This window comes from Cercospora beticola, chromosome 4, assembly GCF_033473495.1.
Source record: "Cercospora beticola chromosome 4, complete sequence".
NCBI lineage: Eukaryota > Fungi > Ascomycota > Dothideomycetes > Mycosphaerellales > Mycosphaerellaceae > Cercospora > Cercospora beticola.
In genome coordinates, this window is record NC_088938.1 from 3,476,261 (window position 1) to 3,493,912 (window position 17,652).

General features: G+C 36.9%; 4 protein-coding genes across 4 annotated transcripts; all 4 read right to left on the bottom strand.

Annotated features, from left to right (window-relative positions):
* Positions 1-11,375: 11,375 nt before the first annotated feature.
* Positions 11,376-12,102, bottom strand: RHO25_006986 (uncharacterized protein; the record flags this gene model as incomplete). The annotated part of the gene is made up of 2 exons (XM_065602867.1): positions 11,376-11,733; positions 12,095-12,102. The coding sequence occupies 2 exons, from the start codon at positions 12,100-12,102 to the stop codon at positions 11,376-11,378; spliced, it is 366 nt and encodes a 121-aa protein (XP_065458939.1).
* Positions 12,103-12,407: 305 nt separating this feature from the next.
* Positions 12,408-13,559, bottom strand: RHO25_006987 (uncharacterized protein; the record flags this gene model as incomplete). Its single annotated transcript, XM_023597777.2, has 1 exon — positions 12,408-13,559. One exon carries the CDS (start codon positions 13,557-13,559, stop codon positions 12,408-12,410), a length of 1,152 nt encoding a protein of 383 aa, XP_023452289.2.
* A 497-nt stretch (positions 13,560-14,056) lies between these two features.
* RHO25_006988 (uncharacterized protein) lies at positions 14,057-15,577 on the bottom strand (the record flags this gene model as incomplete). Its single annotated transcript, XM_065602868.1, has 1 exon — positions 14,057-15,577. The coding sequence occupies one exon, from the start codon at positions 15,575-15,577 to the stop codon at positions 14,057-14,059; it is 1,521 nt and encodes a 506-aa protein (XP_065458940.1).
* Positions 15,578-16,502: 925 nt separating this feature from the next.
* Positions 16,503-17,429, bottom strand: RHO25_006989 (uncharacterized protein; the record flags this gene model as incomplete). The annotated part of the gene is made up of 3 exons (XM_023597778.2): positions 16,503-16,634; positions 16,689-17,170; positions 17,228-17,429. The coding sequence occupies 3 exons, from the start codon at positions 17,427-17,429 to the stop codon at positions 16,503-16,505; spliced, it is 816 nt and encodes a 271-aa protein (XP_023452952.1).
* Between the last annotated feature and the right edge of the window lie 223 nt (positions 17,430-17,652).

Below are 17,652 nucleotides of genomic sequence, written 5' to 3' on the forward strand. Positions count from 1 at the left end.
TATAGGCTATAAATAAAGAGATATATAAGAGTTTTTCGAAGACTTTTTCTTCGACCGAAATCTATAGAGTATACTACTTACTCTAGTTAAAAAGAGATAGACTAGCGTATAAGAATTATCTATCTATCTATTAAAGTATAGATACTTAGTAATACTTCTAAAATACTTCTTCTTATAGAAGTAGTATTTTAGCTTTATATCTTAGATTTCTCTACTCTTAGTAAATATTACTATTTCTTATAACTAGTATCTATACTATATTAACTTCTTTACTTTAAGGAGTTAGAGGATTTCTTTAGAGTCTAAGTTCTCCTAAGCTTAAATAGTCTACTTTATACTTTTATACTTAGCTAGAAGTATAAAGAGTAGATACTTAATCCTTATATTAGAAGTCTTATAGTATAACTCTCTCTAGTTAATTTCTATAATCCTTCTTCTAAGATTACTAAAGTAGACTTATAATTTCCTAATTATATTTTCTAGTTCTATTTTAAAGGTTATAAATTCTTAGATAATAGCTATTATATATACTTATTAGACTTTACTATATTTTATATATAGCTTTATCTAGATATTATATACTCTTATTTTATCTATTACTTTATTTTAGTTATTATTAAATATAGAGGTCTAACCTATCTAGTTATAGCGGAATAAGGCAAAGTAAAACCCTCTATAGTAAGTAGTTAGAGAGGCTTAGGTTACTATCTACTATAAGCCTATAAAGAAATACTTTCTACTAAGAATTCCTAAAGCCTAAGATACTACTTACCTAAGGCCTAACTATTAGATAGAGAGATATAGTATCTATAGAATCTTAAATCGTAATACTCCCTCTAATAGCCTATCTCTTAATAGCTAGTACCCTTCCTTAGTCTTATTCTTTATTATAGTAAAGGCTCTAGCTTTACCTATATTTCTAAAAGCTAAGACTATACTTCTTATAGGTTCTAGATACTAATAGCTTAATAGTAAGTATCTCTTCTCTTAATATAGAGTATACTACCTAGCTTTAAATAACTCTAAGTTATTTGTCCTCTTTCTCTTTTATTATTATCTCTATATAGCTCTTATAGTATAAGCTAAATACTCTAATTCTCTCTCTAGTTTAGGTTGCCTAGGTATCTCTACTTCTTTCTCTTCTAGAATAGAAAGGATATTATTAGATAATAAGTATAGTTAGATATCTATAGTATCTCTAATAGATAACTAAGATTTAGGTAGGCTACTAAGCAGAACTTAGATTCTATTCTTAGGTTTAACTACCTCTACTATTGCTAGCTAGGCCTCCCTTATCTTCTTTCTAAGTAATAGTAAGCTAGACTATACTTATAATATACTCTATAAACTTGTTATTTAAAAGGTAAAGTACTACTATACTAGTTTCCTTCCTAATATCTTATTATCCTTATACTTCTTCTTTAGCTCTTACTAGATAGCCTTTGCTATCTCTTTCTCTAATACTACCTCTTTATTCTCTTTACTAATATAAAGCTAAATCTAGTAGATTGTTTTATAGTTTGCCTTATTAGTTATTAGAGCAGATATTAAGATCTTAATAGTTAAGTATAGGTCTTCTTCTTTAAGGAATATAGCTATCTTTCTAAACTATTATTCTAAGTTCTCCTTAGAGAGTACTAGATATAGTCTCTTTACTAAAGTACTATTTATCTTATCTTATTCCTATCTTGTCTTCTAAAGAGTTAACTTTAAGTATATATATTACTAAGTTCTTCTAACTATAGCTAAGAAATAAATTTGTTTTATATAGTAAACTAGGACCTATATATCTTAGTATTTAGTTCTTAGTATATATATAGGTAGAAATTCCCTTATACTAGACTATCTAGTAGAGGATTAACTATACTAAGACTTCTCTCTCTTAGCTAGAGCTTCTAGGACTCTATCTTCTAAGTAGCTCTAGAGTAGGTATTATACTCTAGGCCTTATATATAGTATATATATTAATAGCTAAAGGAGTATACCTCTCTAGTACTCTCTAGTATAGGAACCTCCTAGTACTACTATATTTATAATAAAGGTAGGTTTATAACTCTTCTTAATCTTAGGTATATTAGTTTATCTAACTAGGTCTCTAAAGCCTAATTATCTAATCCTCCTTTAGATTCTAGAGATAGTAAGAGGTTTAGTTAGTCTCTAAAGTATTATTAGCTAATAGTAGGTCTCTCTAGAACTTGCCTTATAACTATTCTAACTAAATATAACCTACCTAGTATAAACTAATCCTCTAGCCTTATAAGATCTTCCTTTAAATAGGTAGTAAGTTCTATCTATATAGCTATCTTTAGGAGACTCCTTCTCTCTCTAATAGCCTAACTACTCTTCTAACTTTATTCTCTTCTACTTTCTAGTAGTAGGAAATACTAGACTAACTCCTAGTATTATTAGACTATAACTTTTATTTACTAAGTACCTAGCCTAGGTACCTTATAGAGTTTGTTCTCTATCTTTATATAGCTATATAGTATATTCTTCTACTTAGGACTAATATATATTAGATATTCTATCTACCTATATATACTATTCTTTCTACTATCTAGTTTATACCTATAAGACTACTCCTCTTACTTCTAACTCTTTTATAGCTTTAGATCCTACTATTACTTTTAAGTCTCTTACTAGAGTATCTTAACTCCTACCGGGAGTACTTACTATTATATCCTCTAGCTCCTAGCTTTCTAGCTACGATATAAACCTAGGCTTATAACCTATTAAATATAGGAGTCTAACCTATCTAGTTATAGCGGAATAAGGCAAAGTAAAACCCTCTATAGTAAGTAGTTAGAGAGGCTTAGGTTACTATCTACTATAAGCCTATAAAGAAATACTCTCTACTAAGAATTCCTAAAGTCTAAGGTACTACTTACCTAAGGCCTAACTATTAGATAGAGAGATATAGTATCTATAGAATCTTAAATCGTAATAGTTATCTATATAAAGACTTTCTATTAGAATATAGATTACCTTTATATTATTCTTCTACTATTTTAGACTAAACTCTAAAAAGGTAGTATCTTTCCTTTTACTTAATAAAGTCTTAGATACTTTAGCTAGAGTAGATACTAATAATCTTTTATACTAATAATCTCTTTAAGTCTAAGATTATCTAGAAGATTTCTTTTCTTCTAAGTATATTTTCTTATAGCTTAAACTATAGTTTCTAGTTCTCTCTTATTAATATTAGTATTCTCCTTCTATTTAATTTACTTATTAAATCTATTCTATAAAATTAAATAAATAAACCTAAACTCTAGAAATATAAGCTCTTTTAATCTAATTAGTAGCTTCTAGATTTCTACTTTCTCTAGTTACTAAAACTTTTCTCTTTTAGCTAAGATATCTAAGAACTCTCTTCTTTTATAGAAGTTAGTTAGATTTTTAAGTAGAGAACTTCTAAAAGATCTACCTTCTTAGAAGAGTACTACTAGCTAGTTCTAAAGTATTAGTAGTACTTAGTACTTAGGCCTAGTCTTATCTACTTAGGTACTATAGTCTAAAGCTAATTCTTTCCTCTTTATACTTCTTTAGTATACCTCTCTTTTAAAGCAAAGTATACTTTACTAGGCTTTTCTCTATCTTACCTACTCTTTAAGGACTTCTAGCTTATAACTAGAATCTTCTAAAGCTTTAAGATAGTATAGATAAGATATACTTCTAGTCTCTCTTATACTCTTTTCCTACTTCTCTATCTAGTTAATACTATAGGTTCTATAAGAAGTAATATATAGATAGATAATTCTTATATACTAGTCTACCTCTTTTAACTAGAGTAAGTAGTACGCTCTATATTTTTCGTAGGTAGAAAAGCTCTCGTACTAGTACTTTAGTAGAAAAACCTTCTCTTATTTTTATATTTTATAGTAAGCTCTATATAGCCTACCGCTTCTATAGTTTCTAGTTCTCCTTAGAATAATTTATATTATCTTAATAGTTTAGATCCTTTATAGTAGTTCTTCTTAGTTATTTCTTATATTATTAGTACTTAGGAGCCCGATCCTCTTACTTACTAGCTTAGAGACTTAAGCCTATATATATAGTCTTAGTTTCTACGCTAGTATCTATATTAATCCTATATCTAACTCTTTCTTACTAGTTCCTAGAGTAGGTATCTTTCTATATAAATTCTACTTAGATTTTAACTTTCTTTAGTATCTAGTTATATAACCTATATCTAGAGAAATTCTAGTTTTTATAGAATATCTAGAATAGTAAGTATCTTTATAGGTAGCTCTAAGTATAGTATAGAGTTAGATAGCTTATATTAGATACTCTACCTTTAGACTTAAAGTTTCTAGAGAGCTCTAGAGTAGAGAGACTAGTCTATCTTAGAGTCTTCTATTTAGATAAAAGGCTCCTAGTAGCTAATTATCCTAGTATCTATAGAGGTACTACTATTCCTTTCTTCTATTTCTACTATCCTTACTCTTTCTTATTAAAGTCTTCTCTTAAATATACTTAGTTCCTTCTTTTTAGCCTATTTAGAGTCTAGGTTACTACTCTAGCCTCTAGATCTATAGTAGTATTTACTACTTAGAAGAGCTATCTCGTAGTCGAGTATTAGAATCTTATAGTAGTTATACTACGCTAGCGTCGTCTTCGTATTCTTAGAAGCTCTCTAATCTCTTTAAGTCGAAATTCTAGACTTTTTTTTATTACCTTCTTTCTATCTCTATAAGTACCTAGTCGCTCTATACTTTACTAGTATAGCCGAAGCTATCTATTTCTACCTACGACTACGTAGAGGTATATAATAGGACTTCGTAGGTAGGTAATATATATTACTTTAAGAATAAGAAAGCTAACTCTTTCTACTTAGAGCCTCTCTATAAACCTAGGCTTATAACCTATTAAATTATATTCTCGTAGGTACTCGTTAGATAGGTATAATATAGTAGAAGTAGAGATAATAAGTAGGAACTAATCGAGTTAATTATATTAATTAGTTATAAGTTATATCTTACTTCTAAGATAGGTATTAGCTAGGTTATATAACCTAGTATTATATAACCTATATTACCTAATTCTAATCTCTAAAGTATCTCTTAGAATATCTAACTAGACTATACTTTCTAATAAAAGAAACTATAACGATATATTTCTAGTAACGCTTCTAGTAATAGAAAGAGAAACTATACTAGTAATCGCCGAATAAGTAGTAGAAATATAAACCTCTAGTTAATAGTAAGTAGGTCGAAAGTTAGTATATTAGCTCGTTATATAGAGTAGCTTATTTCGTAGTAAAGGATATTATACTCTAATAGGAAAATAATATAAATAATAATAGTACTAAAAAGAGTAATAAATATATTTAAGTAGAAAGTAAGGTCGATATCGAGTAGATCGCGCTAGTCTAGTATAAGACTAGGCTTAATAATATTACTATAGAAGTACTAAGCTTAAAGGTAGAGAGATAGATAGTAGATAAAAAGAGCTACTAGGTCGTAACGAGAGTACGTAGTAAGAAGATAAATTATATAGTAGCTAAAGCGGTCCGAGGCGCTCGAGTAGTATTTTAGTCTAACTAGCTAGTTAAAGTATCGAAGAAAAGAAGAACTAAAGAGTAGCTAAGTAAGACTATAAGAGAAAGAATAGTAATAGAGTAGATCTAGAGCTTTAAGATACTTATTATCTAGCTTATTAATTAAAATAAGAACTAGTAAAAGAAGGTAGAGAAGTAGAAGTAGGAGATCGATACTTTTTAGAATAAAATCGAGACGATATAGAAGCTCCTCTAGTAGAGTAAACTAGCTAGAGCTACTTATATAATAGCTATAATAATAGATATAAAAGTAGTACTAACAGCCGACGCTACTTAGCCTCCGAGAGTAGACCGAGTAGTATACTTATAGAGGCTACGAGTCGAAGATAATAGAAGCGTAATTACTATTAATACTATATACTTTAGAAATAAGAAGACGAATTTCGCGCTAGTAAGAGTAGGTCTATAATAGGGCAACGATACTACGCTAGTAGTCTAAGAGGTTAAAATTAAGTATTTTTAGTAGCTACTAAGTAAAAGGATTAATATAGTATTTATAAGTAAAGTAGATATAGTTAAAGCTAAAAAGTACTTAAGCTAGCTAAATATTATAATACTAGAGATCTATATAAAGAGCGATATATAGTATTCTATTAAATATAATATAGTATCGAAGTAAGTAGTTCTCGATATAATAGTTAAAAGAAGTCGTAGCCTCTATAGAGAGATATATATAGAATTCGTAGTAGATAATCGGAGAGACGATATAGACTTTATAGCGATAAAGATAAGCTAGCTTAATAAGATAGACTTAAGGAAAAGGACTAGCTCTCTTATTATCTAGTTAAAGAATAAAATAGTAGTAGATTATTTACTTAAAGTAAGTTAGGCTCTCTTTAGTAGTAAAGTATATAGAGCTTTCTACTTCTACTACGAACCGAGTATAGCGAATAAAATATACTTTAACTATAATATATATAGCTATCTCTAAGGAGCGTACTAAAGAGCTATAAGATATAGAAATTATATAGGTTTATATTAAATATAAAACTACTAGAGTCGGAACTCTCCGAAGTATATAGTATATATAGGCGAGTATCGAAGTTCTAATTAGATATATAAGTAGTACCTCTATTATAGATAGTATCTCGCTATCTAAGTATAATAGTTATCGATATATAAAATAATACTTATAGAAGAAATCGAGATAGGAAATATAGTACTAAATTAATAATAGAATATCTATAGGTTCTTTACTATAATATTAGTAGGTAGAAATATATATAGTAGAGTATATTAAGTAACGAGGCGTACTCTTAGTTTATAGTTCTCGTAGTTATAGAGCTATATCTATACGTAGATCTAAGTATAGAAGAGATATAGTATTAGAGCTACTAGAAATAGAAGCTACTTACCTTAATAGTATAATAAGAGTATAGCTCCGGCTAGTTCGTATACTACTCTATACTCTAGGTTAGTACTAGTATACTAGCTATCTAAGTCTCTATACTCTTATATAATATTATAGTAGTAGTAATTACTATATCCGAAAGGAAGATACTCGTAGTATTAGCCTATAACTCTAACGAAGAGGATAGCTATATCGAGAAGTATAAAGTAATCTACTAGAAGTTAGTATATATCCGCTAGGCTATTAACGAAGCGTAAGCTCGGTAGAGTAAAGTAATCGAGATCTTAATCTACTCTAACTTTAACCGATACTATTCTTTTTAGAAAGAAGATAAAATCCTTATAAAGTAGAGAAAGATAGAGAGAATACTAATTATATACTTCGCTTAAGAATTCGGCCTATAGTCTATATTACTTATAAGAACTATATTACTAGAGAATATATTAGTAAGAACTTATACTCGACGATCGATATTATCTTAGCTAGCTTAGAGCTAGTAGGTTAGCTAATATAGTATTACGCTTATAAGTATAACTATAGTTCTAACTATAGAGTAATTAAGATCGAATTTACTATACGAGTACTATAACTATAGTCTAGACCGAGTCGCCTACTACTAGAAAAGGTAAACTAGTTATAAATCGGCCTAGAAGTAGTATAATAGCTATAGTCGGTCCGCCTACTTATAGTAGCTACGATAGAGATACTAGATAATACTATAGAGCGCTTTCTCTAGATCGTAAAAGATATTATCTATTAATACGTACTATAGGCGAAGCTATCTCTATATACGAAAAGATAGTAGTTATTCGACTTTATACTATTATAGAAGACGCTCTTAGTATCTCGTAACTATATAATAACTCTATAGCGATAAGAGGAAAATATATTAGAGATAAGATAAGCTTATTAGAAGTTCTATAAGAAGTACTTCTAGTATATAGAGAAGTAGAAGAGAGAATATTAGAAAGAGTTCTTAGTAGAACTCGAATAATATCTAGAAAGTAAATAGCTATACTTATACTATATCCTAGGCGAATATAGTTCTAATATTAGTAAAAGATAATACTATAGTAGAGATAGACGAAGCGAAAGCCGATATACTAATAGTAATATTCTTTCCTATTCTACTAGAACTAAAGTCGAGTAGATAGGCGAGTTAGACGCGAATAATAGTATAAAAGCCGAGTATACTTTATAAACTTCTATATATTATATCCGAAGAGATATACTAGGCTATCTTCTAGTAGAACTCGAAAAAAGTACTTAGAGAAGACGAGATTATATTCGATATCTAGAGGCGCCTTCTATAGTATATCGGCTTATAGATATAATAGATATACTAAATATCGCTAGATCTAGGCTACGTCCTCTATTCGTAGCGGACGACTAGGATTATCGCGCTAAAGAAACCGAGTAAGTCCGACTATATAGAATCTAAAGTATATCGACTAATCTTATTATTACTAACGATTAGTAAAGGCCTCGAAGCTATTATTATAGCGAGGCTATTATACTTTATAGAGAGGTTTATTTTACTACCTACTAATTATTTCGGTATATAGAAGTAGTACTCCTATAAGTAGGCGTTAGACGTTTTAATCGAGAAGATTTATAAAGTATAGAAAGAGAAGCGTATACTCTCTCTTATAATATTCGATATATAAGGAGCCTTTAATAGAGTATACCTTATAGTCTTAGTATAGTAGTTATAAGAGCGAAGTATTCTAGATTAGATAGTATAATAGATTCGTAGTTTCTATAAAGATCGGACTAGGAGCGTCGTAATAGGTAACTATACGTCCGAATATATATCTATTAGCTATACTAGTATACTATAAAAGTCTCTGCTCTCTTCTATTCTATATATATTCTATAACGTAGACTTAGTAGAAAGTAAAATCGATAAGTATAGTAGGTCGCTCGAGTTTGTCGACGATTTTATAGCGTAGTAGATAGGCGCTAGCTATAAGGAAACTACCGAAAAACTATAGGTAGAAGTATTATAATAGGCAGAGTAGTAGTTAGAGAATAGTAGAGCGACGTTCGAAGTAAGTAAAACTAGGTTTATCTACTTTAAATAAATAGTATCGGACGTAGTAGCGAATACTATTCTATACTTCTTCGATAGCGAGATTCGATCTTAGAATACTATTAAGATCCTAGGAGTTATATTAGATATATAGCTAAATATAATAGTATACTTTAATAGAATTATTATAATAGTAACGAAAAAATATCTAGCTATTAGGTAGCTATAGAGTATTCGGCCGAAGTAGGTACGCTAGCTATATCGAGTAGTAATCGATACTATAACTAATTATATAGTATCTATATAGTACGCTCTAGGAAAGCTTAGAGTCTAATAGTATATTACTTAGCTCTAAAAGATCTAGTAGATAGATATATAAGCGATTATTAGTACTTTCTATATAGTCTCTTCTAGTATTCTCTAAAATAAAGTAGTACTAGAAGTAATTAAAATACGACTAGTAAGGAAGATAGCTAAATACGTACTAGATATAAGAGCGCTACTATAGTAATATCTATTATAGTCTATTATAAACAATATAGAACGAAGGAACGACTAGAGTAAAAGCTTAATATTTACGATCTAGACCTAGTATTATAAAGCTATTTAGAGTAAAAAGGAAGTCGGTATTACTCCGAAGCTCGTATATATATTATTACTATAGTATAACGTCTATAACGTCGCGCGAGTATATAATAAAGTAGAAGTATACTATATTTATAAGTATCTACTAGTAACTCTATCTCGATACTAGCTATACTATATTAATATATTAGTAAGGAATAGTTAGATAGGTATTATAGTTATAAGATATATTTATATATTAGAAAGACTAATATATAAAGTTATATATTAAGAGACTATCGAGTAGGAAACAATATATACTACTACGAGTATAGAGATCTATATAATTAAAATAGTACTCGAGTATATTAAAAAGGTAAATACTTTTATATAGATTATATCCGATAGTTAAGAAAGTCTATAGTAGATTAGTACTAGTAGCTAATCGAAGAAGTTATAGAAGGTAGTATTAGCTACGTTCTAAGAAATCTAACTTATATAAGAAAGAGGCGTTACTATTAAGTTACTATAGATATCTAGATATTATAGTATTATAGAGAATAAGAAAGTATATTATATAGCTTAAGAAACTATATCGATAGAATATATCTTAAGTATAGAACTTAGACGCTAGATATAGGAATATTCTAAAGCCTTTAGGCTACTTTAATTAGTAATCGAGGCCGACGTACTCTAGAAGATACTAGTATAGAGGAAATATACTTATATAATTAATAGTACTCTACTCGAGAGATATATACTCTAGCTATATAGAGCGCTAATATATAAAGATATAGGAATACTAGTATAAGTATAAACTAGCTATATCTATTTATATAAATACCTAGCTTATATATAGTAACTAGAGAGTATAGTCTATAAGTATAGAAGTAGAGTAGAGTCTATTAAGTATATAATTCTATATTATCTATTATAGACTTCTTTATAACGAATATTAAAAGAAGTAGTAAGTAATAGATAGAGTAATATATTCTTTCTTTTAGAAAGAAAAAGTTAGAAGAAAGATCTAAGGATAAGACTACTAGTTAATAGAAATAGATAGTAGCTAAACGTAGAGATAGTATAAGCTATAATTACGTTCCTTAAAAGTATAAATAGGTTTATACTTTAGAGCCTAACGTTAGATATCTAATAGTACTCTTACCGAGTAGCTCTTCTAGTTATACTCGTATAAAAACTAATATAGAAATATTTCTAAGTTAAGATAGTAAATAAGAGTATAAACGTAAGGTTAATACTTAGGAATAGCTTATACGGATATTAGATCTATATATAGCTAGACTAAATAATATAATATAATATAATATATTCCTTACCTACCTCGGTCTATTCCTAGCTATACGTTATATCTCTCGGCTTATACTATAGCTACTCGGCCTTATTCGTATCTATCGGACGCAGTATCGTTCCTATCGAGCATTTTCTTATATACGACCTAAGTAGTCCGCGTTAGCCTCGATACTATATAAAGACTATATATTACATCGACCGTATACCTAGTATCGAGGCCGGCTGCTAGCGGGAAGTGGGAGGCACTTATGTTGTCGCGAGCGCATACAGCTCGATTGAAGGCGGTACATCGGGCAGGAATCAGCCGGCTACTGGACGGAGAACAACGGCCTGGACCGGATGATGGCACGACCAGAACGGGAGCGGCTACCCGACTTCAAGCTGTGGTCTTGGCAAGTGGTCTCGGCGGTTCGAGTCATGCACTGCAGGCGCTGCTATTCACAACTTACTAAACTGCGTGAAGGCTTCACTTCCACGCGTTGCTCAATATAGGAAATCGTGTAAAGTGTTCTGCGACGAGAACGTGGTATACAATCGGGCAGAAGAAGATGAACCTTTCAAGATTCGCCGATCTGGTCTTGCAGCGATGCCATGTAGGCTGCACATGCCTTTGTGGTTGGATGTGCTGGGCCTAGAGTTTTAGAGTACCCAGCGCAAGCCTGCTCATAGAGGGGCAGAGCAGCTGCAAAGTCGTGCTTCTGATGAAAGAGATAAGCCAGGCAGTATACGCTCGTCAGCGTATGGGGATGCTCCGACCCGAGCACTTTCTCCCTTCCCTCCAGCGCTCGCCGGTTCATCTCCTCTGCCGCCTCGTACTTTCCCTGAGCTCCCAGCACTCCCGCCAGATTGTCTACGCTCGTCAGCGTCTCGGGATGCTCCGCCCCGAGCACTTTCTCCCTGCCCTCCAGCGGTCGCCTGCGTACGCATTCCAAACTCTGTTTAGTCCGTCGCGAATCTTATCTTGTAGCTACAGGATCCCATATCCTTTTCCTATTGCCTTGTTTCATGTTAGTCAGCCCACTAGGCCTACGTCCGCGGACGCTGAAATACCCAAACTGTTATAGGATGATGAAAGGAAGGGACATTGAAGACTGCAGATCATGGTATAGTGATTCTTTCCGACCTGAAGACACTCAAACTGGAGTGAGATATGTGATTGAATTGCGTACGTTGGAGTATTGTCCTCTCCAGAGTCCTGTGTGGACTCGGAATCTCTCCCTGCCACAGATTTACAGTAATGCAGAAGCAACGATGGCGGAGCACGTACGCGTCCTACCCATTCATGGAGGCTTTCGACTGCCGATTTACCCCAGCACAAAGGCTCTGCATTAGGCAGCGATGCTGAGTGCGACCATGCTCTCTCTTCAAATGGCATATTGTGAAACCAGGTGGGCAAATACTCAAAGCTCGGCGGGAAAGGAACAGACTTGACCAGAGTAAGTTTGGTCTTGGGCTCCTCCTCTGTGCAGTTAGCTGTCTAACGCAGGAAATCTGCCAGTGCATGAACGAACTCAATTTCCGCCCTTGAAAACAGCCTTTGCCCAGCAGAAGTCGTGGATACGAGGCTGCCTTTTCGGAGGGTCAACACATCATGATTCCACCCTCGATTTGTCCTGCGCAAGAAATTCGAGATGATGACTTCTCTTATGTCGATCAAGATGATCCTTGCGTGCAAAGCCTTTTATCAATTCACAGCCCGGGAAGGGACATTTGTATCGCTTGGAGTCTTGCTGATGAGTCGCTTTATGCCGTGCGAGATCTTTCGGCCAAAAGAACGACTTGCCGCAGGCATCGCATGTCCACTTGCGCTCTCGCTGCATCTTACGCCCGAGTTGAGGTCCATCAGGATGAATCTGTCTCTCGAACCTCATGTCGAGAGACTTTTGGGAGTGTAACTGCCCGGTTTCATTCGTAGCCTTCGTTCCTCTCGTGCTGTCCACCTCAGCTGGCGGTCGATTAATGCAGGTGCTAGCAGAAGTTCTTGCGCCTTCGCACATGCTCAGGGAGTCGACGTTCGGTAGATTAGATCTTACCGAGCCACGTGAGTCCCATTTGGAGAGGTTCCAAGCTTCGCCAACATCGTAGTCCCATGGATATGAGGCATCTTGCGGTAAATACGACCGACATTGTTGGGATGTGAGCATGGCTGGAGTATCCTGACTGGCATGTCGGCTGGATGGACCTTGGGAGATTTCGAGAAAGTCATGAGTTGAGCCGCACCACCACATACCATGAGCAATGGAATTCATTGTGGGTGCCTCACTATAGCAGCTCCCAGGCATCGGCTCGCTGGCTTGACTGGATGGAGTGTTGGATCTCCAAGCGTTTGTCGGCGACATACTGGGCTGAGTGAACAGCGAAGCATTGCCTAGCCACTGGGTGTCCAGGTCCCGAAAGTCGAACGCTTGCTCATCATCCCAAGGTCCAATCGTCTGCGGAGTATCGTCCGTCTGTTTGGGATCTAGATGTGGTCCACTTGTGGCTGTGGTCGACGAAGGTAATAAACCATGAAACGGGAGCCATGTGTCCTCCAATGACTGTTCTCCGGACCTTGTTGGCTCAGATCTGTCTTGAATCACATCTTCTGCCTTGTCCATAGCCCAAGACCCAAAGTCCACAAGCAGGCCTTGCTTATTGATAGTCGACGCCATGTTTTGCTCGTTATGGGCATCCTGATTCTCATATGAGCAAGCAGTATTGTCGACTGAGCTATGACTACTGCCAAAAGGTGGATCAATCATTTCGGCTCTGGAGGGTTTCTGCTTGGAACCATCATGCGTGCACTGGCTCAGTCAGTCCGCAGGGTCTATCTTGATTTGTACCAACCTTACTTTGCGCTTGGTTTCACGGCAATCCGAACATGCTTTGCCCTTCTTCTTCACTCTTCCTGGTCGCTTCCTCGTCGGCAATATGGTATCACCTATTGTCACTGGTACCCAAGTATGGGTCCCTTCTGTGATCTGCGTCGACGTGGGGCATCCTCTATCGTGGCGGCCACAATCGTCGATTCTGGGAACCAGTGCGGGCGGCGGACGCCCGCCAGGAATATGTCGAGCTTTCTGACCTTTATTCATGAGCTTGAATTTCTCATTGCTGCACTCCGAAGTGCGGACATGATCCTTGGGTCATGCACGATGTCCAAGAGCCGGAGATCCGGACGTCATAACATAAGCGACATGGTTTCACGTGATGAATCATGCTGACTGGAATCTCGCTCGGCTACATTTTGCAGGGATGACTAAGTCAATACACAGTGTTGCACTGCACTCACGTCTACTCCCTCGCCTTTCATAACTCCATGCACATAACAATGGCCAATAAGTCTACACTCTGGAACATCTCCGACCGACGCTGTTGACCTTTGCAAGACGAACGGCGCTGTGCCCCCACCAAGAAGCCATATTTCGCTCTCTTTCCCCATGCCAGCTGGTCCAACACCAATATAACCCTTACGAGTCCGGAATAAGCGACGTTTGAGTACAGCAGCAGTGTGGGAGGTCATCACAGGGTGGTGAAACGCTGAAGGCTCGCTTAACATTCGGCGGACCTGTGTCTTCCATGCGAACACATCATCAGGAGCTGCTTCTCGCACGCACTGACCTGGCTGGGCAATGCAGCCAGCTAACATAATGAGCGCAAAATCGTCGTTGAAAGCGATGATTGGACCCCGAACGTCCGGATAACCGAGTCTGTACCAGCTCTCGAGGACTTCGATGTTGTTTTCAATGCTGTCAAGCTCGAAACTTCTTTCAGCTACCAGATCGACGTGATCAAAGAAGGCACCGCATAAGCGCAATTTTGTCGAACTTAGGTGGTCAAAGTCCATGCGCAATCCTTTTGCAGCATTGTACATATCCAAGAAGTCGAGACGCATTCTTTGGTAGCTTGGATCTATCGTATCAGCAGAGCGAACAGACCAGTCGGGCACCCATGACGGGCATCTTTTATCAACGTCAGGCAAATGTATGCAGAGCACAGAAAGTGACTGTTGATCTCTCATCAACCATATGGCTAATTCTGTGAATGTCTCCTCCTTAGACTTCGAGTAATCCGGGGCAGGTAGATCTTGTTCAGTTGACATGGTGTGTAAACCGCGGAAGGCGAAGAACTTGTCTCTAGGGTCAGTCGCACTCATCGCTTGATAATGAAGCAACGATCTCGAAATGTGCTGACCGCGTGCAAGCGCCCTCCTGGTATAATTGATACCTTCGAGATGCGAGTAGATCTGGTAAAGCCAGCTGCGAAGATCAGCCTGCAGTGTGTTGACAACATGCGCGCAGCATCTCGTCCGATGTGTTTGGTACTGGATGAACATGTCGCTCATGTCGTCCCAGGAAATGGTACCTCCTTCACAGATGAAAGTCATCTTGCGAGCGAGACACGCCTCTTGAACAGTCCACGCGCGGGTGAACCATGTCGAAGCGATCAAATTCTGAATCTCGTGGAGTCCTGATGATAGTGTCAATGATGATACTATTGTGTTCTGCGGCACAATTTTGTTGAGGAGATCGAGCTGATCGAGATGTTTGCCCGCCAGTAATCCTTGCATGATGTTGCTTGCAGTAGTCCAGCATCCAGGCAAAGCGTGGAGCCCGTTCCCAGGTGGTTCCAGCCCAACTAAAACGTTGTTTGCCTGCTTGTACAACTTTGCCATCAGAGCGACCTGGTAGCTTCGCTCAACGCTGTCTTCTTGGTTGATACAGAGAGCATCGATCCAAATGTCTCCCTGAAAATTCAGCAGACTCAGCCATTTGAGCATGATCCAGAGGTTCCGAGTGACGAGATGTCGGCGCCCATCAATCTTGAATGCCTTGTTGCAGATGCTGCAACGCTTCTAGAGTCACACAAAAAGGCACCTCAAGCCTAACATCAAGACCAGCTAGGATGCCTCACTACCTCTTACATTCTGCCATTGACGAGGCTACAGTCCGGCGCGCAGCACGTGCAGTGTTGTCTTGGACCCAATGCGCACAATAGACCTTCCACTTCTGGGAAGCGCGGTACATCTCTGGGCGGATGATTCGATAATCTTCAATTAGACAGTATGCTTCTACACAAACGGGTGGAGCTGCAGACAGGCAGGGCAACAGAGGGAAGCTCGTTGCTGCGGCTAGTTCAAACAATTGGGAGGACCTAGCTAACATTCAAAGAGGCTTGCTCGCTGCCGTCAAATAACTTATCCGGGAAGTAGTGTTAAAGCGATCCTCCCTAGCAAAGGAGGGAGAGCTCTAGAGATTCGGGATGGAGTTGGCGTAGAGACTTGGTGCAAAGAAGGACTTCTAAAGTACCTATGTTTGTGCAGATAGAGTGCTCCCCCCACGGCTAGGAAGGCAGGACCTGCAAAGATAAAACGAACGCGGGAGTGTTTTGTAGCCCAGAACGATTCGGCCCAAGCCTTTTCTTTATAGATAGACAGACATAGTTCACGTCACCTGCTCTAGGTAAAGAATACAGGTCGACAAGAAGAATTCATATATCTAAGTACAAGGGGAATTTCCTTTACCCGGACAGTTGCTCTATTTTATCTCTATTCTAACAGAGCTGGTCTCTACATACACAGTCAGGTCGGATACACCTTCTCTATTATGTTGTCGGGTCTCAAACAGAGACGGTTTCGTATTTGGTTAACTCTTGGTCCTAATAGAATTGAAACCGTAACATACACAGGCCTGGACTGTTCTCTATCAGTTTGAAGCAAGAGCCTGGATAATATGCTCGAAAGCAGTTTCTTGGACAGTTTGAATCAACCCGTAGGACAGGTGATCTGCCGGGAGCTGGCAATCACAAGCTGGGTCAATTGAACAAACAGTATCGTGCTAAATTCACGTTAGAAAAAGGTTCTTAACACTTCGCAGATAGCCGCCGCCTACCTCTAGGCAGTAGTCGAGCACTTTGCCGCTTGTATCAAGGTCCAGAGGAAGTTGCGGGACATTTGATCCGGTAGAAAGGGCAGATACTGCGAAACGACCAATTGTAGCCCGCTTGTCCGGGAGTCCACGACTATTGACGCTAGACTTCTTCTCCGGGATGCGATAAGGATTTCCGACAAGAATAATGGCTGCGATCGCGTTTGAAATGAATTGGTCAAAACGAGTTGAAGCTTCTAATATAAGACTGGCGCCTTGGGAGTATCCAAGAATCACGAATTTCTGGCGGGGACAGGCTCTGACTCCAGCTTCAAGTTGGCGCAAGAGGTAACCCTGTCCAGATGTCGTGTTCTGATCTGGGTCGGCCGGGTACACTACAGGTTGGCTGTAGCCTCCTGTACGATTGGCCAAGACTTGGGCAATAAGGGATTGAAACATCGAGGACACCCCTTGTGGTTCGGCGGTGCCTCTGGCATCAAGCAGGCCTGTAGACACTTCCTTAGACACTGATAACATCTTAGCATGAGGCATGATTGACTCACGATAATCAAAACATCTGTCCACCGGCTCAGTCTTGGAAATGTTCGTGTGTGGGCTGCTTAAAAATGCGGAGGCACCGCATCTGCAAGTAGGGTCCTGAACGGTGGAAAGAGCGTTATAGGCGCTCTCATTCGCTGCGGAATTGTGGCATAATACCAGGGCGAACATCAAAGCGCTCGAGAAAAAGGTCCCGGAGCACCACATTGTAACAGTCGTGTGGTATGCTGACTTGCAGTTCGTGGTTCAGAGAAGTTTGGTTGCGAATAATGTGTCGTCTATCGACGGGAGATACTTTCTATACTCACGGATATGATGCTGTGGCGCGATCACGAGCACTAGGTGATCAGTCATCACAACGCAAATAATTTTCAAGTCTAACTAGACCTGTAGCGCACAAATCAACCCCAGAATGTCAAATTACGGCAGA